Genomic DNA, 24257 nt, shown 5'->3' with positions numbered 1-24257 from the left:
CTACTTAAAATTTTTCTTAAAAAACCTTTATCTCTAGATCAACTTTCTTCCAGGAAAGAACAGGCAACCACATTTGCTCTAGAGGGTCTTTCACACTTGGGCTCAGAGCTGGCCTATACATAGCATTGCCTCCTTTATATCTTCTAGCCTCTCATACCACTGGCTTTGCCACAATCCGGGGGTGCTTTATAACTCCCTCTCTAAGGACATGGCCCCTGGCATTGTCTCCCTTCAAAAATATCTCTCACATTGACTTGCTATGAACCTCCCCTAGGTCCACCAGAGTTAAATTACTGGTACCTTAATGGGACATGGTTACCTACATATCAATTTTTCCTACTATCTACAGCTACACTGAGGTAGGTACCTTTCTTCAGGTTATGTGAGTTTATTTGGAAGCAATCAAGTGGCAGATTCTTTGTCTAGAGTAGGGTTAGTGTCTATGGGATTGAGATACATGTAATCAAACTTACAGGGTTTATAGAATCTGACTTGCCTATCATGGTGTGAAATATTCATTTCTTGTTGTTTGTTTTTTGTTTTTTTTTTTTGAGATGGAGTCTTGCTCTATTGCCCAGGCTGGAGTACAGTGGTGCAATCTTGGCTCACTGCAACCTCCGCCTCCCGAGTTCATGCCATTCTCCTGCCTCAGTCTCCCAAGTAGCTGAGATTACAGGTGCCCACCATCATGCCTGGCTGATTTTTTGTATTTTTAATAGAGACGGGGTTTCACTGTGTTAGCCAGGATGGTCTCTATCTCCTGACCTCGTGATCCACCTCCCAAAATGCTGGGATTACAGGCGTGAGTCACTGCGCCTGGCCAGAATAGTCATTTCTAATTAGCAAAATGCTTTGACTTCTGAAGTGCATTTGCACTTTCTATGCTTTCTGCAGCGCACAGCAGGACAGTATGCCTTGTTGAGGATAGATGCCCAGCTACAGTGAGAATATCTCCTCCATGTTCACTAAGAACTTTCCATAGGCATTGTGTACATTTAATATCCACATTAATAGGCAAGAGTTCTTTTCCTTTCCTGAGACAGGATTCTTCCCCCAAATTATCATAAAATGTACTGAGGGCTTGGCCACACATAGCAATAAGAGTTATCATTAATCCTTAAAACAATCCTTAAATTAATCCTTAAAACAATCCTGCCAGCTAGGTCTTATTTCTCCTTTCTCAACAGAGGAAACTGAGGCCCAGAGAGGCCACATAATTTGCTCAAGGTCTAATAGTCATTGTTTGACAAACCTGGAATTCAACTCAAGCTTATCTTACTTGCTGCCTACCATTTGCTTCAGATTAAAGGATGCATTGAACTTGCTTTGAGAATTACAGATGCTGATATATAAAGACTTCGTTGGCCAGGTGCAGTGTTTCATGCATATAATCCCAGCCCTTTGGGAGGCTGAGGCAGGACCCCAGGAGTTCAAGAGCCCACTTGAGCACGGGAGTTCAAGACTAGCCTGGGCAACATAGGGAGATACTGTCTCTACAAAAAATTAAAAAATCAGGCATGGTGGCACATGCCTGTAGTCCCAGCTACTTAAGGGGTTGAGGCAGGAGGATCACTTCAGCCTGGGAGATTGAAGCTGCAATGAGCTGTGACTATACCACTGCATTCCAGCCTGGGTAATAGAGCAAGATCCCATCTCAAAAAAGAAACAAACATTAAAGACTTTGTATTTGCAATAAAATCTTGTAGCCCAATGGCCCTGCCCATGTTTGCCTACCCACTTGCATACTTTCATATTACTCTTCTCCGGGTAGTCATGTTGGACTCTAATATACTCCCATTTTTAAATGTCTCCTTTTAAATATATTTTGTTTTTCCATGGACAAACACTTATTTCATGATTATTAGCTGTGTGTAGCTTAATTCTCAAAGCATGGTCCACAACTCATCTGAACAAGGTTTCAACAGAATCAGAATTTTAGTGGTGATGCTAGGCTCTGGTAACTTCCATTTCAACACATATCCCAATGATCTGAATGCACAGCAAAGTTTGAAACCCATAGTTCGAGCCCTACATTAAACACTACCAATACCCACAATTCGAATCTGTAATAGTAATACTCAACAATTTCACTCTGCAATACTCACGATGAATTACTACTCCTAAGTGCATGCAGAGATATAATATGTATAAATATTGTATACCATTTTACTCATTTGCTTTTTATTTAATGTTGCAACACATTGGTGGGATGGATATTATGGGACCGATTCCAGACTTTGACAGTAAATCTCAGAGTGCTTAAGTCAACTTTAACACAGTTCTAAACCCAAAGTCTCAATTTTATTCCAATTGCTTTGAGGCTAGTTTACATATAACTAACTTTCCCTTCTGTAAGTGGGGAGCTTGGTCCCTTCCTTTTTCTATATACCACTCCCCTTAAGACTTCTTTTTCCTAAGATGTTGCTCTAAATCTGCATTTCTACCAGCTAGAACCTGGAAAATACATTGCCGGAGAGAAGGAAGTCCCCAACTCCTCTATCTTGAGGGGCCTAGCTGAGTTGTGTATGCTTATTTCTCATTTTTGCCACCTAGGTAGATAATTGTGAGCATCTTTCTTGTCTGGTTAGACTCTGTGATGGATAGGACTGTCTCCCCCACTTCTGCGTCTCTCAACAGCTCTGAGAACAAAGCAGTGCACACAGGAGATCTTCACTAACTGTTCTTGACTAATGACTGCATCTGTGTCTGACAAGTACGGTATCCATTGTGCACTAAAAATGAATGAGTTGATTTAAATTAAGAAAAGTGTCAGGTTGTTCCTGGGGTCATATAAGTTGCCGCAGTAGCAGGGTAAAAACAAGAGTTAGTTAGTTAACTTTTATGTGAATTTAAAAATATTTCCAGCCTTTTTTTTTTTTTTTTTCTGTTACAGATGGAGAGTCAGCATACATATCAGTTACAACTGTGAACTACAGAGCTAGACAACCTGGGTTTATTCACCACTCCACTTATTTATTGCCTATAAACCTTGACCAATAGCATAGTTGGGGGCCTCAGGTTTATCATCTGTAAAATGGGAATAACAACAGCACCTACTAATAAGTGAGCTGTGAGAGTGACCTAATAAGTAAGCTGTGAGATAGCATAGTGACTGGCATATAGTGGGTGATTAAAAAGTTAACTCTTTTCATTTATTGTTCATCAATATATATTTAGAAGGCCCTATAGGTTAGACATTCAGCTAGCTCCTTTGCATAGATTAATACAGAAATTCTGGGAGGGAGGTATCTGTAGCAGGTGCTGTCATCTGGCAGGCATTTTCCGTACAGGTCAACATACTCAGCATACTTGCTACCGTGGCACACTCTTTGCCTCTCTGCTTGAGAGTGGTCTCTGGCTATTGTTAGGTATAAGTGGTGGGAGATAACCTCCAAGGAGTATCCGTCAAACAGTGAGGCATGAGAGTTGTAGATAAGTACCCCAGCTTCCTCACCACCATTTTGAGGTTTTTCTAGCCATTCCCTGTGAGTCACCAGTGAGATGTAGCTTGAGGCGCACAGAGTGATAGCCTCCTCATCCCCACACTCTGTCCTGGCCTTCCTTGCCTGACTTGCCTACTCCCTTACATGTTTGGCAGGACCATCTCCCAAATTCTTGCCTTGGAATCTTCTTTTGGGGAAAAGCAGACTAGGACAGTATAAATGTCCCCACTTTACATATGGGTACACTGAGGTCCAGAGACTTCCAAGCTGGACTTCTGAGGCCACACTCTTTCCATCTCTGTACTATAATTGTCTTCTGGTTCTCAGCTTGTACTCTTGAGTACTATAAAGTCATGTTTAGAGTGCTCTGGGCACACTGCATAGAGACCAATTGAGAATGAGGGGAGGTTTTATGGAGTAAAACAAAAGCTAACCTGTCAAAGATGTGCAGGTGACTGCACGCCTGCGGGGAGATGGGCCAAGACAGGAATAGTAACTAGTCATGTACACAAGAATGACCTTTGAGTACTAAAATGCCATCACACTAGTTGATAAGTAGGACTTCTCATCCCTCTCCAGTGTTCCCTACTGTTCTACATTCCCAAAATTTCCCAGGGATGCCCATGGCCTGCTCATGATCCAGTAACTTATGTGTTAATAAGATAGGAGGCTTCAGGACCCTATTTCAGCAAGAGGTGTTGACTATACTCACTGATTGCTCCCCAGATCTGACTGATTATTAAATATTTGAAATGTAATGCTCTTGGCAAAAAGAAAGAGGACTAGCAAAAATATTTGCTGATTAAATTCCATGCTTTTTTCTCCCCCCTTTCTTTGCAAAATGCCCCAGTCATCTCTCAGCTGAAAAATAAATGTCTACTTGATACGTGGGCCAATATAAATTTTTAATGGCATAAGCAATTACCCAGTGAGGACCTTGCCATATCATAAGAAGTGTTAAAACAGATTCCAGTGCTTAGTGAGAAAGACTTCCACCTAAGACGGCAGAAACATATGGTTTTTCAACAGGTCAGTGGGTCCCCAGATTTCCCTCCAGTTGGCATGAGAAAGCCTAAGCCTGTAAATTCATGGTTCCTGAGATGTGCTGTCAGCGTGAGGTTCAATGAGCAAAAGAAAGAAAAATCCCTATAAGGCAGGCACAGTCACCACAGAGAATCAAGGACAGCCAAGTTCATATTTCAAGCTGGGAGACAGAAGGGTCATTATTAGAGCTTTCAAAAGCACCTCTGGTAGAAATTTTTTAAAAACCCACTCACATTAATTAATAAAGTTATCTTATTGAACTTGCTCTTCAGGAAGGGCAGGAACATTGGATCATGACAAAGGACAAAGACAGTGCCACTTATAACTGGTCCTTATAACATGCCAATTTCAAAGGGTCTTTGATACCGTGCTTTAGAACAGAAATTGACATGGACCAAGGTATGCTGAATACATTTGTGTGTGATTTTACTTTTTAACTGGAGATGCAGGCTTCGCAAGGAGAGAGGGAAATTAGCAATCCCATGAGAAATGGCTAAAAGAAAGGGTACAAAAACATTCAAATGATATTTCAAAAGACATTTTAAAAAGAAACCTATGGTGATGTTTCTTTGTGTTGATGACAGCGAAGAGAAACAAGGGAATAAAGACGTATATCTCAGAAACAATCAAAGTGAGATGCAGCCCCAAAGTCTGGTACTTGGTGGAGGCCTCACTCTTGAAGGTTACCTCACACAGCTAAATGTGTTACCTCTGGTCACATACTCATGAATGTCTTTTTGAAAACAATTATCTTGGGTAGTAATTGATCTTTACCTATTCATTCTGGAAGCCAGTTTGCATCAGCGTTGAAGAGCTAAGATTTCTTAAGTATACACCAGAGTTGGGAAGGGTGAGAGAGGTGTGGTTAGTGCTTCCTTAGTATCTGTCTAAAGAAGACTTTAGACAAGATTGAGCTTTCGTAAGATATAGTAAGATTTAGTAAGACTTTAGTAAGATTTAGCTGTGAGGTCCTGATGAATGAATGCACCCTAGGCAGCTGAGTATCTTGCTCTTTTGAGTGCATTTGAAAAAAATTTCCACCAGAGACGCTTTTGAAATCTCCAATAATGTCTCTTTCTTTCTAAATTGTAGTTGCAGAGCTCTCTGGAAAAGGAAAGTTAGTACCAAATAAGAGATTCAAGTTTTTACCACTTTACACTTTCATTTTCAAGCATCAGTTTGATGTCTAACACTTTGCTAGGCCCTGGAAGAGACAGTGCTCTGAAGCGCTTCATGGAAGTGGTTAAAAAATAATGTTGACCTAGCAAGATAGAAATTTCCACTAGAGGGGTTAAGGAAGAGGCAATGCTTTATGTGAGTCTTCACAAGTAAGGTGAAATGTGTCCAGTGGCCAATGTTCAGTTTGGTGGTGGAATATGGCATTTCAGACGGTGTGTACAAGACACAGAAATGTCAGAGAGAATGTGACAGATTCAAGACCGTCAGAGAGGTCTTTGAGACAGAAGTGTGGGTGTGAGTGGCAGAACAAGGGCAGAGAGGTATGAGAAGCAGGAGCTGGGAGTAACCATCTGATCCTGGAAGGAGGGAAAACTGCTGGGAAGTTTTGACATAGAAGAGTGACATGGTCTTATTTGTGTTTCAGAAAAAGTAGCAACAACAATAATAGTAGTCCTGGCAAATATTTATTGTACCAGCCACTGTCTTAGCCACTTTTCTTTTTTTTAAATTTTTCTTATTTTTTTGAGATAGAGTCTCACTCTATCACCCAGGCTAGAGTGCAGTGGCGTGATCTCATATCACTGCAACCTCTGCCTCCTGGGTTCAAGTGATTCTCCTGCCTCAGCTTCCCAAGTAGCTGGGACTACAGGTGTGTGCCACCACACCGGCTAATTTTTTGTATTTTGAGTAGAGATGGGGTTTCATTGTGTTAGCCAGGATGGTGTCGATCTCCTGACCTTGTGATCCTCCCGCTTCAGCCTCCCGAAATGCTGGGATTACAGGTGTGAGCCATGGTGCTCAGCCCCCAGTCACTTTTCATGTCATTAACTCTCACAACAATCCTGTGGGTTAGTTCCCAATATTAGTCCCATTTTGCAGATAGGGGAATGAGGCATGGAGAAGGGAAGCAAGTTAAGTGGTAGAACCAATAGGCAGTGAAACACAGGATTTAAACACAGGCAGCCTGCCTCCACAGCCCATGCTTTGTAATACCCCCATATCACCTCTTCTGAAATAAGTGTCAGTCCACACCTGTGAATACTGATCTACTAATTCCTCTCCATTTCTCAGAAAGTAAAATGTAGGCAAAGAAAGCAGATTTGACTCGGGACATTTTCACAGAGGGATCAATAGTATTGTCTGTTTTAAAATAATCCTGCCAGCCCCATAGTAGCTCCAGATGGTTTAAAAACCAATTTAAATATAGAGCAGAGACCAGTGAAAGAAGGCATTTCAACAGGGTGCCTAAATCTTGAATACTCCATGATAGAAATGCCCACAATACTGGATATGCCTAATAAGATGCTTGACAGTGAAATTCGCAAGGCATTCAGAAAATCTTCAATGGTTTTGCCATAATGTTGTCAGGTAATGACTATAAAGCAAATCAGTTAGTCTTCTGCTCAAGCCTCCTTTCATTATAGACAATCACCTCAAGTGGTGATGACAGTCATTTGTGTAACAATAACAGTGATGAGAAAGTGAAGAGCTGTGAATTCCACCCCTTCTTCCCAGACTCCTGACATTGTAATCTGCCATCCTTGATTGAATCCTGTAAACTGGCACTAACAGCCAAGGTGATCTATACTGTTAATGAAAAAAAAATTAACTATCAAGAAATATGCACACGAATCATGTAACCGACTCTTTACCAACATCAGTGATAACTTCTTACTGAAGCATAAATGATTTCAGGGCAATTTCCAAAAGCCACTTACCTTTCCAATGCATATCCATCAATGTGTTGAAGCTCGCTTTCAGAGTGTGATTTCAAATGGCAGGCATCAAGCTCCCTGCTAAGATAAAGGTGCTGGTCTCCTATTCAGTCATTGTGAAGGCTCCCTTACAGTATCACCACACAATAAATCAAGAACACATTTGTTATTGATGAGAAACGTAGACTTCTTTGTATTTTCCCACCACATCCTTTCTGTCTTCATTGTTCTGAGCTTGTTACTTCTTTCTCATTGTCATCCTCAGGAAGACTTTCAAGTAGAGCAATTGAAAACAGGTCCCTACAACTGAATAGTTGTGTGTTTGTTGAGGAGTTTGTAAGGCATCCACACCTATTGGCCAAAGAGCTGTGTTTAAATGTGGGACTAACTTCAACATACAAGACCAAGTCACCACTTTGCATTTAACAATTTACAAAATCATTCCTAAGTATATGACTGGTTATCAGTTCTATCTCTGCCTGCTTTCCTGCAGGCATATAATTGTCTATACATCTTTTAAGGAGCAGCCCTTATTTCACTTACTCTGTAAAATCTTTCCAGATTCCCAATTGGTCCCTACTCATGTCCCTAGAACACTGTAAATGTGACATCATAGCACTCAAAAGTATATGTGAACCCATTTTCCAAGCAGGACAGATATTACATCTTGGGATCCACAATCAGTTAAATGTAAGAGTTTAAGATTTAGCTTAAAAAAACTCTGATACCACTTTTATGCTTAGCAAAGGGAAGTTAGCTGTACAGCTGTGCAAAGATTAGCTGGAACTTGTTTCCAGGAATGGGAGACTCATTTATGTATGTGCACAACTGAGGGATCAAGGGGGGCTTTTCTCATTTCAGTTGTTTTTGGTCGGGGGTTACTACTCTCAACTGTCGATTTTTTTTTGAGAAGCTATTTGTACACATGATGCTACCCAGGCATCATGGATTTAAACCCAGGCAGCCTGGGTTTCTTTCTACCATAAAATGGTAGAAAGAAAGGTGGGCTGATCAAACATTCCTAAGAATAGGAGGGTCTACTTGAGAGCACAGGGTATAGGGTAGGGGATTCCAGCAACAGTAATCAGAAAAATGAATTCTTTCAGACTAAAGCCCCCACTTAGGATATGAACACTGTAATTTCAACAGAAGAATGCTGATAGCACCAATTATGGAATTGTCTTGCTTAAGTAACAACAGTATATTAGGATGACATGCAGCTCAGTGGCCATACTATTTTGGTTCTAAAAGTTATAGTAGAAAAGATAGATAAATTTGACTTTTTATCATGGCCATAAACGATGACACCAAACAGCCCCTCGTTAGGTGTCAGAGAACTCTGTAGAAGCTGACCCTGCACAGAGCTGATATCATAGATTAAAAGATTCTAACTTGGTCCTTATCCTCAGAACAAATCCCCTGCAATCACCCAGCTAACTAGGATCAAGGAAACTAAAACTGTCTGCACTAATAGGATTTTACTATTGCAAGAAATTCTTACCCAGGAAGATAAAGTTACAAATAGTTGTATGGTTTGTTGTTGGAACTTCCTGAAAATCCATCTATTTGAATAATCAGCCAGGAAAATAAGTTACCATAGGGATAAATAGTCTCTTTTCTGAAATACAGACCACACAACTGGGCCAAGCCCTCTAATCAAACAATGGTTTACTCAAAACGACTTGTTTCAAAATCCTCTTTGCTGTATTCACCAATACAAAACTATAAGATCACATGCTTTGCACAATTCTGATCAAGATTCCCTCACTGAAAGAAGTGCCTTAATTTAAATCCCCAAATCTTAAAAAATATCTGTCCTTGATCTCCCTTTTCTGAGATGTTACAAAAACTCTGTCAAGGTGGTTTTCTCTCTCTCTCTCTCTCTTTTGTTTTTAAGAGACAGGGTCTTGCTCTGTTACGTAGGTTGGAGTGCAGCAGTGCAGTCATAGCTCATTGCTTTCTTGAACTCCTGGGCTCAAATAATCCTCCTGCCTCAGCCTCCGGAGTAGCTAGGACTACAAACATGTGCCATCACACCCGTCTATATTTTTAGTTTTTAAAATTTTTGTATAGATGGGGTCTTGCTTTGTTGTTCAGGCTGGTCTCGTACTCCTGGCCTCAAGTGATCTTCCTGTCTTGGCCTCCCAAAGTCCTAGGATTACAGGTGTGAGCCACTTCCCTGGGCCTAGTGGTCTCTTTTATTGAAGTAAGCAATAAATGTGACTTTGTTTTATCAATAGGATATTTTGGTAGCTTTCTCAGGGAGTCAGTAATTGAAACTCCACATCCCAAGCTATTAACTACTGTGTGTTACTGCTTCATTGCCTTTGCAGCCAGAGAATATGAGAGCTGGGTATATACTTAGAAGTGGAACTGCTAACTCATATGGTCACTTTATGTTTACCTTTTTGAGAAAACGGTCTGCATGTATGCTTTGTCATCGAAAGAGATCTAATGCAACAAAAATAAAATATTGAGAAATCTAGGGACTAAAACAGAAATAAAAGATCTTAACTGGGGGCAGGGCGATTGAAAAACATTAGTTGGCATGACTAAGTTATTATTCTACTTTAAATGGAAGAAGGAAATGAGTTAACATTAAGGTGGGATCAGGAAGAGAGATGAGTGAGTAGTGTTACACTGTCTTCCTGATTTTGACCAGGTTTCTGGAAGTGGTGACTTTGTTGCCTCATGTCTCACTCCCCTGTTGGGAGTTCTACTCTGTTTCAGTGGATGGGGCTATGCCATCTGCAGGGACCCTGAAAAACAGCTGGAGTCAACAGTCCTCTCTCCTTGAGCTCATCTAACTCGCCTATGATGTTGGCATCACTTACCCTTCCTATTAATCTTCAATCTTGCCCTGCTACTTAAGGGGGTTCTATATGTTTATCATTAAATCTAGGGTTCTTTCCAAGCTTCCCAGAAATGTGAGTGACACATTTATCAAACAGACTAGCTCAATTACAGATCAAAAATGTTTAAGTATAAAAGCTTCATAACATTTCTATTTACACAATTATGTGAACTCTCTTAGTCCGTTTTATGTTTCTATACAGGAATACCTGAGACTGAGTAATTTATAAAGAAGAAAGATTTGGCTCATGATTCTGATATATGGAAAAAATCAAGATTGGGCATGTGGCAAGAGCCTCAGGCTACTTCCACTAATGGCAGAAGGTGAAGAGAAGACAGTGTGTGCGGAGATCACACAGTGAGAGAGGAAGCAAGAGAGAGGGAGAGGGGAGGGAGGTGTTAGGCTTTTTAACACCCAGCTCTTTTGGGAACTAACAGAGTAAAAACTCACTCACCTCCGAGGTAGGGCATGAATCTATTCATGAGGGGTTTGCACCCATGACTCAAAGACCTCACCTTTAGGTCCCTCTCCCAACACCACCACACAGGGAATTAAATAGCAACATGAGGTTTAGAGGGGGCAAGCATTCAAACTACAGCACTCTCCATTTAAGAAAAATGGGAATTTAATATGGATGTTACAGACTTCCCAGAAAAACAAAGTTATTAAGTACAGTAAAGAACTATGGTAGGCAAAATAATCCATTCCTCTCAACTCCCCACAAAGATGTCTATGTTCTAATTTTTGGAACCTGTAAATATGTTACATTACATGGCAAAAAGGACTTTGCAGTTGGAATATGGTTACCTACCTTAAAGTAGAGAGATTATCTTGAATTATCTGGGTGGACCCAATACAATCAAATGGGCCTTTCAAAGTGGAAGAGGAAGACAGGAGAATCAATGAAAGAAATGCATTGACAGAAAAAGAGGCAGAAGAGACTGGATGCTCAGAGAAACTTGACCTGCCATTGCCAGCTTTGAGGATAGAGGAAAGGGGTCACAAGTCAAGGTGCCAGAAGCTGGGGTCCACCCACCACTGCCAGCAGAGAAACAGGGACCTCAGTCCTGAAACCAAAAGGGACTAAATTTTTCCAACAACCTGAATGAGCAGAAATAGATTCTTCCTAAGAAAAGGGAAACAAAGAAAGAAGCATAGCCCTGGTTCTGCCTTGATATTAGTCCTGTGAGACCTATGTTGGACTTCTTTACTATGAGATAATAAACGTGTACCATTTTAAGCCACAAAATTGGTGGTAATTTTTTGTACAGCAGCAATAAAAAACTAATACAAGAAACACGACCACAAATCTCATATGCATTCTTGCATCAGGGAAGTTTTCACTATTCATTTTCAAAGTGTTCTTATGAGGTGCGTATTTTGCTTGATTTGACTTTATTTTATTTTACTTTCTTTAAATACAAAAGAGAATTGTCGTTCAGGAATGTTAAATGATTTCCTCAAGCAACAAGCAGAAAAGGCAGGACTCAAACGGGGGCCTTCTGATGATGCCTCATTTTATGAGAGTTTCTCCCAGTTGGAGGGAAGCACTTTAAATCTACTTCCTGTATATTCATTTGAACATAACCAGGTCGTTCTAGAATTTTTTGGCTTCCCAAAGCAAAAAAGTGAGGCAGACCATACATTTGTTGACTTTCTTTCCTTTCATAATTTTGGGTTGGTGATAACGAGTTGAGTCCCTGTTATAAGAGTCTAGCTCTCTAAACTCATTCATCTTGTTGTATTTCTTTTTTCATATATATTTTGCCTGAGCCCAAAACGCAGATAGTAATGGCATTCAACAATTTCCACAGAGAATCTGAAGTCTATTAATAAACATAAAGTGATTTGCTTGAATGCCTAGAATGCAAACAAGAATTTATGGGGGTTTAGGCTCTCTAATGTACATGTTTGTGGAACCATATTGAAAATTATAAATATTATTAATCTTCCAGACATTCATAGAAAGAACACAGTTATACACCATTGATTCCTAGGAGAGATGCTGACAAAAGAAGGAGTATCTGTTTCTTTCATTTCCAATATGTTTCTGAATACACACAAATACATGTTTCCAAACAAAAGCATTTTCTTTACTAAGGCAGTCCTCTCAGACTGCATTTGTCAACCCTTTTAAGAAAGTACTATTACATATTATGGAATGTTTTTGGATATTAACAGTATTGATATATTATTGATTTTTAGAAACCAATTTCCAGAGACTATCAATAAAAAGTTAAGCATACATTCAAACTAATTTCTGAATTAGTGAAAATAAGTTAGAATCTACTCTAAGTCTAGATTAGGTGAATGAAATAAAATGCTAGTGGAAGTTAGGGGGATTATGTAAGAGAGTGGAGTGGTAGGAGGCCGGGGGTCTGTTGTAATGTAGAGAGCACACACCTTGTATCAAGTGGAAAGCTGTTCCTTTGATTTAGCCAGCTTTTGTTGCATGAGAAGTAAGGGCACATCACTCCCAGATCCGATCTTTTAAAGAGAAGTCAAAAACATTCTTATGTCATTTCCTGACACTTAAAATATTGGCAAGTAATTAATTTTTGAACCACACCTGCTGTCTGTAATCAATTTGGGGTCTCTCATCTAAAGTTAACTAACAAATGGGAAGCAGTACTTAATTTTGACTTATAAATCAAAATAACAGTACTATTTTTGATTTATAAATATATTTTATAAAATATCACAGATTCAGAGATGCTGACAAATAAAAATAATTCTTGTTACTGTGGTGTCAGGTTAAATGCTATCTTTTCAGACAGACCTTCCTTGTCCTGGTTCACAGATATGATCAGTATCAGGCAGAGCATGATTAAGAGACCAGATCCTAAATACTTTCCTGTTTTGATGCTTCCTGTAATGTAGCATTAAAGTGTAGAGAAGCAAGTGGCAGATGCAACCAGCTTCAATGGTTTGATGATTAGTTAACTTTAGCAAAACAAATGGCCAATGTCTCCTCAACTTGATTCCTCAAGAGCAGCAATTTCACCTCATGCCCTCAAATAGCCACTGATAGGTGTCTAAAAACAAACAAACAAAAATCAATTGTTACAAAACAAAAACTAATTCTTCTATCTCTTTCCCTCCTTTTCTTCTGAATGACTTTAAAATTTAAAACCAAAATTGTTCATCTTTGCACTTGGAACAAGCTTACAGAGCACTTAGGGAACCCTTGAGGAACCTATTTGGTAAACCAAGTTCTCAAATGAATCCCTGAATCATGTAGAATTGCTGACTCGGGTAGAAGTCTGGTTGAATCCTCTGATCCATTCATCCAATAGGCACTGGGATGCTAAGTCAACAATGACCTAGTCCTTGTCATTAAGTAATTTGTATAATTCAACTGTTTGTCTGTTTATCTAGTTATACATTTAATATTTAACAAGCCGTTTCTATATGCTCAGCACTATGCTTGGTGCTGGGGGATACAGAAAAATAACCCAGCTAAATGCTAGTAATTGATGTTTTGAGCAATTATGGATCATGTGTATTAGCCTGTTTTCACACTGCTATAAAGAAATACCTGACACTGGGTAATTTATAAGGGAAAGAGGCTTAATGGACTCACAGTTCCACATGGCTAGAGATGCCTCAGAAAATTTACAGTCATGAAAGGGTAGCAAGGACCTTCTTTGCATGGTGGCAGGAGAGAGAAGTGAAAGCAGCGGAAATGCCAGACACGTATAAAACTATCAGATCTCATGAAAACTGACTGCCATGAGAACAGCATGTGGGAAACCACCCCAATGACCCAGTCACCTCCCTCCCTCAACATGTGGGTATTACAGGTCCCTCCCCCATGAGATTTGAGTGGGGACACAGGCAAACCATATCATCATGTGACAAACTAAGGACGTGGAATTATTGTTATTTTTGTTGCTATTGTGGCTAACATTTGTTGAACATTTACCACGTGCCAGGCACTGTTTTTAGCATGTTACATATATTTTTTATTACATGTAATGCTGACCATAACTCAGTGAAATAGGTACTACCATAAGCCTGCTTTACAGCCAGTAATGGTGGAACTGAGACTCAGATCCATTTAATCAGTTCAGCTTTAAAGCCTATTGTCCTAATTACTAACAATAGAACTATAAATTACAAGAAAAGAGCTGTTAATTATGATGGGCAAAAAGGTGGTTCCATAAAAGAAGACTTCAAATTGAAGCTGAGGAAGTGCTAGATTTTGACACCTTACATATTTTTCTCTTTGTCAACATTGCCTTGATTACTGCTATTACATACCTCATCTAATACATTGTAAATTATGAGTACAGTAAGATTTTTACTGTTGCAATTATGAAACAATAGAGCAATTAGCAGTTTTATAGGCAGGTGCAGGTATAAGTCCATATTGATTTGGAAATATTTAATTGTATTAAACAGATTTCGGCAATCAACTATTTGTCTTATGTCCTAAGTGTCTGTGACAGCCAAAATTCTAGCGAGCGTGAAAAATTCAATATGGAACGAACATTACAACTTTTGAAATTAATTTAATCACCTCAGTTTAATAAAAACTGAAACATTTCTGCTTAATAAGGGGTGGCAGATAGTTTTTTTTTTTTTTTTCTTTTCCATCCCAGGCACACTAAAACAAAAAACAATTCTATTTTATTTTTTCCATTTTTCATTACTATGGTGAATCAGATTGTAAACAAAGAGTATCTCACATAAATTGTCTTAATTTATTGATAACTAAACAATCCAGAGAACATTATGAATGGCTTCTGGTAAGGATTTCCTAGGGCACAAACAATACGACCTAAATCTAGTTTTTGTTTTCAAGTTTTGACTTCTCTTCCCTGAAGTTCCTACATGGTGGTCTCGCCTCCAAGAAGAGCATGTTGGTGTCTCAGATTGGCCAGCAGACATCCAGTGATGTCTTGATTAGAGAGCCGTAGTATGGGTGCCCATCCCCATCACTATGGCCACAGTGATTGGCTTAGACTGAATTAGTTGATTCCCCTGGACTTGGGAAACACCCAGGGCAAACCACATGGCTGAAAAGAGAAACTTGGGGCCAGGCACAGTGGCTCACGCCTGTAATCACAGCACTTTGGGAGGCCAAGGAGGACTGATCACGAGGTCAGGAGATCAAGACCATCCTGCCTAACACAGTGAAACCCCATCTCTACTAAAAATACAAAAATTTAGCTGGGTGTAGCGGCGCACGCCTGTAGTCCCAGATAATCAGGAGGCTGAGGCAGGAGGGATGCGGAGGTTGCAGTGAGCCAATATCGCACCACTGCACTCCAGCCCAGGTGACAGAGAGAAACTTGGGTGCTCTTCTCAGAAGGAGGAAGAGTGGCTGCAGATAATGTCCATCATTTTAAAAAGTACATGTTCATTATATGTGATTTTATATATTTCTGTTAATATATAAACAAAAAATATATTAACAAAAACTAACAAATGCCTACTGTGTGCTAGGTACTGTGTTTACAGGCACCCAAGCATCACTAAAACATGAATTCTACCTTCAAGGAGCTTTTAGTCTCTAGGTATGAAGTGTAAGTTCGACAGAGAAAACAAAATCACCAGAAAAAGTTAAGAAACCCCATATACCTCAGAAGATCAGAAGGTTGGTCTATCTTAACAAATGGCAGAAAATTGAGGTTTGTAGAACTTCAGTTATCCAGAAAAGAGGAAGCAGCATTCATTCAGTCTTCTATTTAAGAGAATATGCAGTTCACTGCAGGAAGCTACTATTAAGAATAGTTCCTTTCTAAAAATGTTTTAACATTTTGGTATATTAGACAATTTTAGTTATTTGGAAAATTAAGATTTTTAACATATCTGAACTTCCTAATTTCAGATAAATAAAAGACAACAAAGTAACCATCATGGTTTCTATCACACATAATATATTTTACTTACAACATAAATTTAGAATTTTTTTAAGCATCCACATTCCATTTCTTGCCTTTTTTCAGAAATATTTCCCTACCCTAATTTTTAAATATTACCGCATTATTTATTATAAAGCAATTTTTTTTCTACTTCATCTGAGGAACTACTACTTAACCTTCAAAAGATCCAGTTCAAACATAACTTTGTGGTGGGTGTCTCTAAACCAGTGCCTGTCTGTGGCCCTAAAATGCCATATATCTACTACAGAGTCCTTACCCTAGACTGTGAACTTGGAGTGCATGGATCTGCCCCTTATTTATTCTAACATCTCCATGAGCTATCATCTCTCCTGACACACTGCAGATAAGCAATCACGTTTGTTGCATTGTCCCTTCTTCTTTCCCCCACGAAGAGTATTTTATACAATCTCTAGAGAGCAGAATACAAACTTAAGAAATTAAATTAGGGTTGTTTCTACAGAGGTTACAATCAGAAGAGTGAATGGTTTTGTTGGTTATGATTCCCTTCCACAGAATTCTTGTTCAGCAGAAATATCCTGGTGGCTAACCATGCATTCATCTCTTGGGCCACATAGGAGACAGAGTATAGTGAGGGTACATGAGACATTTTACAGCAGACAGCACACTGCTAAGCACTTAAATTCCAGAAATTGCATACGGAACAGCAGAGCAGTCTGATCTACAGAGCTGAGATTCTAAGAACCTAAAACTCTGATTTCTTGGCTCAGAAATTCATTTGCAATTACTGACCACAGAGAAAGCCGCCCTTGAAAATTTCATTTGCTTGGGATGATGAAACTGAGAATTGAAAAAGTACCCATGAATCTTTGTGAGGAGACATACACTTTTTACTTGAAATACTTTATTTTGTTCTGTTGACTAGAGGAAAGCAAACCTACAAAACTGTTTGCCCAAATTCCACTCTCACAGAATCTTTAATAGAATAATTACAGAAAAAGGAACATCAAGGGCAGGATGATGTCGGAGAGGAACCAACCATTGGATACGACAACTGGGCTGTGATTCTGGGTCCCCAGGTGAGAGGGGTAGGGCGCCCTCTGGGTACTCTACTTAACTTTTATTTTCTTATCCCCCTGAACACAATTTAAATTAAATTTCACAATAAAAGGTATCAACAGGGTGACATCCTACCAAGTCCAGTTATCTTAGTAGCCACATTAGTTGAATTAAACCCAGCCTCTTATCCCCCTAAAAGTGACCCCCTTCATGGTTGTCATTCACTCCTTTAGGTCCCATGCAATACCAAGTATAAACTACTGCATCCACCTGAGGGTGCCTGTTTTTCCTAACACAACACTCTTAGCATGACAAAGTAGAATAAAGAATGCTCTCACTTAGTTCCAAGCCAAGAACGAACCCCTGTTTTAGCTAGCATAAACCCAAACAAAAATCGAAAATATATGGTTAGTCCAAATCTCTGGGCCAATTAAACAGAATATTTTAAACTGAGTATTTAGAGCAGTTGGAATGGAATTGTGTCATTTTCTTTTCTTTTCTTTCTTCCTTTTTTTTTGAGATGGAGTCTCACACTCTTGCCAGGGCTGGAGTGCAGTGGCATGACCTCGGCTCACTGCAACCTCTGCTTCCTGGGTTCAAGCGATTCTCCTGCCTCAGTCTCCCAAGTAGCTGGGATTACAGGCGTGCACCACCACGCTCAGTTAATTTTTTTTTTGTATTTTTAGTAGAGACGGGATTTCATTATGTTGACCAGGCTGGTCTCAAACTCCTGACCTCATGATCTGCCCACCTCAGCCTCCCAAAGTGTTGGCATTACAGGCATGAGCCACTGTGCCTGGCTGGAATTGTGTCATTTTCTATGAGGTTTTCAAAGGCTTGGGGTCTCTGTTTTTTTCTTACTCTCTTCGTAATGGATTTAAAGACCATTTATAGGTTAACAGTTTACATTGTTTTATAATTATGACTCACAACTGTTGTCTGAGCTTCAGACCTATATCAATTTCATTTTGGCTGTAGTATATTTAAGAAGTCTCATATATATAAGAATCCCAATTGGGATGCTTGATTTTCTCCCTTCTACTCCCAGCAGCCTCCCTCATCTCATGTGTTGCCTTCATCCACACAGTGCCTCATGTTACATACGTATCCCGTTCATTTGGCTTCATCTTCACTATCACACATGTCCCTGAGCCAGGGGTCCTCAAAGGGACATCAACATTGCCCAATGACTTCTGATAAAAAGCAAATATTGAGGTTTCCCACACCTCTAGTTCTTCTGAATCAAGTTACCTGAGAGCAGGGCTGGGTAATATGTGCTGGTGCAAGCCTTCCAGATGGCTCTGATGCACACTCAAGTTTGAGAACCACCTCACTTAGCCACCCTATTCTAGCTAGACACCTGCAATACACTCATAATTGGTCTTTCTGCTGCTACTTTTGCCCCCTCCATTATCTTCCCAGCAGCCAAAGTAATTTTATTCCTAAATTTGATGCAGCCACTCCCTCACTTCCTTGCTTAGTACTTCTTAGTGGCTTTTAAATGCACTCAGAATAAAATGTTTAAAATGTATCATGACACACAAGGGGTTGCATGAATATGGCTCTTACCTATTGCTCTATCATCTCCTCTTCCCCTTCCTCTCATTTCCCTTGCTGATTAAATCATCACCACATCAGCCATCTGACCTGCTGGTCACTCTAGTTTTCACATTGCTGGCTTCTCTTGTAGTAGGTCCTTCCTTTTCTACCTCCATTATCCTATCTACCACCTTTTCCATTATCATACTTCAGTATTTCCATGTACATATCTGCTTGCTGTATACCATGTAACTCCATCCTAGATGCTGAATTGTGCAAGAACAGGGACCACATTTGTTTCATCTTCACTGTGTACCTACGCATATGACTCGTGCAGTGCTTCTAACTTGATAGCTATTTAAAACCAAAACCAAAGAAGCAACAAAAACTTGCTGAATAGCTAATCAAATGCAATTCTTATAAAGGATAAAATACAAACCAAACAAATAAAAATAAACCAGTGTTAATGTTTGTTCTTAAAATAGTGTGCTTAAGAACACCCATGTAAGATCCCATCTGAAGTTGGTGAATGCTACTTGGGAACTCTTATGGATATTGGACAAATTATATGTGCCAGAAATTTAACAAGAGTGCAGGGTTTATGCTGGCAAAGATTAATGAACCTATTTAATCCACTGGGTCTTATAATAAGCCCTGAGCACTTCACCTATGCACCAAAGACCTTGATTCTCTACCTTTAGTTTTGGCAGAACCATCTTCATATCACATGGCAGCACCCAAAAAAACACACTTTGAGTGTGTCATCCAGGTTATACTGTTTTAATTCTACTTTTGATAACTACCCCTTGAGTTTGCCTTTTAGGTTTTTGTTTGTGTTGTTTTTATTTTCTCCTTTTACTTGCAAATTTAGTGTGCCTTGGATTCAGAATAACCTTAGCTTCTCTTTTGATCTTGGCCATTTGCATTTATGTAAGCCATGGATGGTACCTGTTGATTCCAACCATTCCTGGATGGCAGAGCATAATCCTTTGGACCCAATTGTAGTGCCAGTTCATGTGTATGGTGCACCTCACGATGGGGAGAACCGGACAGGTGCAAAAGCAGGTCTAGGCTAAGGCTATGTGTAAATGAGGTCATTGACCTGTAGTGGCTTCAGCCCTCCCTATGTGAACAACCCTTTCTTCTTAGAAACCACGACATAACCTTCCACTTCCCAAGAAATGGGTTTGCTTTCCACACCCAAGAAGCCTTGTTCTCAATAATTCAAAAAGTACTTCCTGAGTTATAGACTAATAAAGGCTAATGGCATAATTTATTGCTTTACAAAAGACATTAAAGGAATTTTCTAGGATAGAGACTGTGATGGTTAATCTTATGTTCTACTTTGCCATGGAGTGCCCTGATAGTTGGTCAAACATTCTAAGTGTGTCTGTGAGGTTTCTGGATTAGATGAAGATTTGAATCAGGAGGTGAGTAAAGCAAATTACCCTCCCCAATGTGGATGAGTCTTATCCAATTATTTCAAGGTCTGAATAGAACAAAAAGGCTAAGAGAGAATTTTTTTATTGTTTTGGAGCTGGGGCATTGGCTGATGGATTTGATATAATCTCGTGAAAGGAAGTGGCTGCTTACTTAAGGTCACGTTTTAAAGAAAGTGGGAGAGGTTACAGAAAAGGGAAGCACTGCAATTACTCAGATAATCCCATTATAAATCTCACATAAAGTGATACACTCAAATGACTCAAAATACTATTTAAAAAATCAGTACCACCAAATAAAGAAGAAAAAGCAAGCAAGGAATTGGGGGAGGCAGAAGAAATAAAAAGTTTAACCAAGAGAAAGATCTTGTGAAATTGTTAAGTAGTAACCTGTTTGCTAAATAACTCCATCTCAGATTAAATGAGATAATTCGCACAAGTGATGAATATAATACACAAAACTCAGTGCACATTTCCCATCATCATCATCACCATCATTATTATTGGATATCAGTTCCTCTTGATGCCCACAACAAATTGCATGCCCACTTGTATATGCACACAACCATTAAACAAGAATCATTTGTATAACTGAGCAAATTAAAAGTCTGTTCATTCATCTCAACAAGGGAAGAAGGGAAGCAGGCAGAACTCACATTGAGCTGAAGTTCGTCTGTCCACTGCCCGATCAGACGGTAACCCGGGTTGCTGGTGTTTGTGGTCTGGTACTGAAAGATGTCATAACGGCCAGGTGCATCCCCGTTCTTGTTAAACATCACTGGAGTGCCAGCACTACCTAAGGAAGACAGAAAAAATGAAAGATTCTAAAGTTAAACAAGGTTCCTTATATCTCTTGTACTATGGGTGACAGGCTAGAGACTTGCTGAGGAGCAAGGTAGTTAGTAGATATCCCCTTTAATAGGTCCCCCAAAACGGCGCCTGGAATTCATAGGCAATTTATCACTATGGCCTATGAATTTTAATTATAGAAGGTGAAAGACTACTTCCCCTTTTGAATAGTTTCACTGTTTCTCAATATTTCTTAAAATTTTATTCTAGTATTTTCCCCTTTCTGAGGAATAAAAACTATATGCATTATTTTTAAGAGACAGCCTTAAGTTTACTATGCTTCTGATGATGATGATTTTGACTATTATTTTAGTTTCCATCTAACACTAAATTGTGGTCAAACAATTTCAAAAATAACAAATTAATATTAAAAGAGAAATGCTATTTAGAAAACAAGAAGTAAATCAGAAAAATATATTTAAATGTATTTTTCTACACATTCTATTTTAAATATTTTTGCTGGTTATTTCTAATTTATATAATTAACAGGGTAAAACGTCTAGCAGTGTGTTTGGCAGGCCATGTTTATTTATTTAAAATAAATATTGGTTTCTTTCTCAATTTCTCATTTGGATCTTCTTAAAATGTCTAAAAGACACAATCAATTATTTTGGCAGAATTAGACTTTGGAGTTAATTTTAAAGAACCAATATATTTATTAAGCATATATACCTATATCTACATCTGTATCTATCCATCCATACTCAATATATAAGTGTATATGGTTGGATGAGTAAAGATTACTTAATATTAACCACATAGAACAACTGGAAAACAGTATACAAATAATGCAAGACATGAGTTTTGGTTAGTTTCAGCAATAGTTACAAAAGAATCACAAAACATTCAGTAACTGAGTTCTGCTTCTTTCCTGATCCTCTGGAACTGGGAAAAAATACCACTGGCCACATGATAACATGATACATGACTGCTATCTGTCTATAGGCTAATACTGGACCAATATTCCCAGCAGAAAACAATGCTCTATTTCCTGCCATGTACAAACTGAAACGGTTCTTTGGCCACACACAGTTTCAGCCATTGACCCAAATTTGGCGGCACCAAAGCAATGCTGCTCCGAGAATATCAGTGTCCTCTCCCAATGTGAGACCCAGCTTGCTGTTTGGGGGAAAAAAAAAAAAAATTATAGTGACAGAGAAATTAAAATTAGACACCAGTTAGAAGAGGGCAACTTTGGTGCAATGAAAAATACATTTGTCTGGGGAGCTGAAAGTATTGTTATGTCTGGTTTTGAGGCATAAGCAAATGAAACAATTATAAAAACTATTAAAAATCATTACCATCTATTGAACACATATTTTAGTGTCATTCTTGTGTTGAGTTAGTTGTTTGTGTGGGGATATTCTCAACATCATGGCTGCTTCCTCAAGGTTTGGCTTTTTTTTTTTTTTTTTTTTTTTACTATTTTAAGCGTATTTTTCCCTATCTGGTTAAGATGCTGTCATAACTCTCATTTGAATATGAATATTCAAATTGCCTCGGTATCTATCTCATCCTGTCTCTGTCTTGTCACCCTTGCTCCACATATTTGAAGATAGTCTTCACTCATTTCCTGTTTTTGTGTTCTAGACAAACAAGGCTCTATAACCTGAACAACTTGAGTGGCTTACTCTGCTCCTGGAACTACCAAGAATGAGCTTACAGAGTTCCCTTGCTTATACTCACACACTCTTCAAGTTAACAAATCCAACTCTGTCACAGGAAACATACCTAGGTAATTCCCTGATATGGTTTGGCTGTGTCCCCACTCAAATCTCATCTTGACAAGTAGCTCCCATAATTCTCATGTGTTGTGGGAGGGACTCAGTGGGACATAATTGAATCATGCGGGCAGTTTCGCCCGTACTGTTCTTGTGGTGGTGAATGAGTCTCATCAGATCTGATGACTCTAAGAGGGGTTCCCCTTTTGCTTGGCTCTCATTCTCTCTTGCCTGCCACCATGTAAAGACATGCCTTTCGTCTTCCACCATAATTGTGAGGCTTCCCCAGCTTCATGGGACTGTGAGTACATTAAACTTCTTTTTCTTTATAAATTACACAGTATTGGGCATGTCTTGGATTAATACAAGCCCTGAACCCCAACAAAGACTTTGGCACACTAGCTCCTTCCTCCCTCGCTGCTCCCCACCTGCTGGCTAAGTGCTCATACCTAACTGGCATCTAATTTAAATTTCTCCATCACTATAAACATTTTTTATTTTCCAAACAGCAAGCTGGAGCTCTGGGAGTGGACACTGATCTCCTATGAGCAACACTGCTTTGGTCCAGCCAATTTGAGTCAACAGCTGAATCTGTGTGTGGCCAAATCACCATTTCAATTTTTTTTCTGTCTTTTACCTAGACACTACCCCCATAGACCACAACGACACCCACTTTATCATAATAGGGATCCCTTAAACCTGCTGTGTGTAAGAACCTACACTAGTCTTTCCAATATAGGGAGAAAATAATGACAACAAAAACATCAATAACAACAAAAGATTTTTAATAATGGATTTCTGATTTCAACAAGCCTTGCGAGTATCTAAGAAAAAGAAATAAAATCTGGATTTCACATGTTGTTAGCAAAGAAATGAGAATCCTGTCAGTTTGCACGAAGACATTATTATTCAGATACTCACCTTTTTCTTTCACATTGGATAGTAGGATTCATGTTGTGCTTTGCTGTAATTCTACAGCTTCTATTCATTAAACAGTACGATTTGAGTTTTTCATAGTCTTTGAGAAGAGAGAGGAAGAATATTGCAGGTGTGGGGCTCCAGAGGAACTCAAGTGCACCAGCTACATATTCATCAGAATGGGCCCCATCACCGAATCTTTCTCCCTTCTTGCAATCTTTTGTTAGAAGAAATGGTCTTGTCATGCCCTTTCCATTCTCATTAAAGTTCCGGTTTAAAAAAAATAAGGCAGAAGAGCTGAATACTTTATCTAAGTGATGACTTGTAATAGCACATTGTGTGGCTTTGACCTTTTTGATGGATTCCCTAATGCAGCTGTCTTATTATTTCCAGTTTTTTAATCCCCACATCTCCTTTTTAACAGCATCCATGAACTTCTCAAAAGAGAATAAGAAGCATTGTGTTCAATGAACTCTATATTTTAAAAAGGTCCAGAGGAGATAAAGAATTCACCAATGGGGAAATGATTCCCCACAGAGATGCCCACAAGGCATTAGAGCCAAGATGCAGGTACACCAGGGCAAAAGAAATAGAGTCACCTGACAAGATGGGTAACAGACAGTAAAGGACAGATAACGGATTGTACTG

The 24257-nt window shown here is 39.1% G+C and overlaps 1 protein-coding gene across 7 annotated transcripts in view; it reads right to left on the bottom strand.

The window, feature by feature from the left end:
• GRM7 (glutamate metabotropic receptor 7) overlaps window positions 1-24257 on the bottom strand; it is a 902635-nt gene that overhangs the window by 265466 nt on the left and 612912 nt on the right. For all 7 annotated transcript variants that reach the window (XR_012431374.1, XM_045384769.3, XM_045384772.3 and 4 more), the window contains exon 7: window positions 20778-20917. Coding sequence is in view for 6 of the 7 variants with exons in the window: in XM_045384769.3 (XP_045240704.1) it covers window positions 20778-20917 (140 nt within the window). In the remaining variant the exon portion in view is untranslated. The remainder of the gene's footprint in view (window positions 1-20777; window positions 20918-24257) is intronic.

This window comes from Macaca fascicularis, chromosome 2 (genome assembly GCF_037993035.2).
Source record: "Macaca fascicularis isolate 582-1 chromosome 2, T2T-MFA8v1.1".
NCBI lineage: Eukaryota > Metazoa > Chordata > Mammalia > Primates > Cercopithecidae > Macaca > Macaca fascicularis.
Note: the sequence above shows the minus strand (reverse complement) of the source record. Positions and strands in the feature narration are given on the sequence as shown.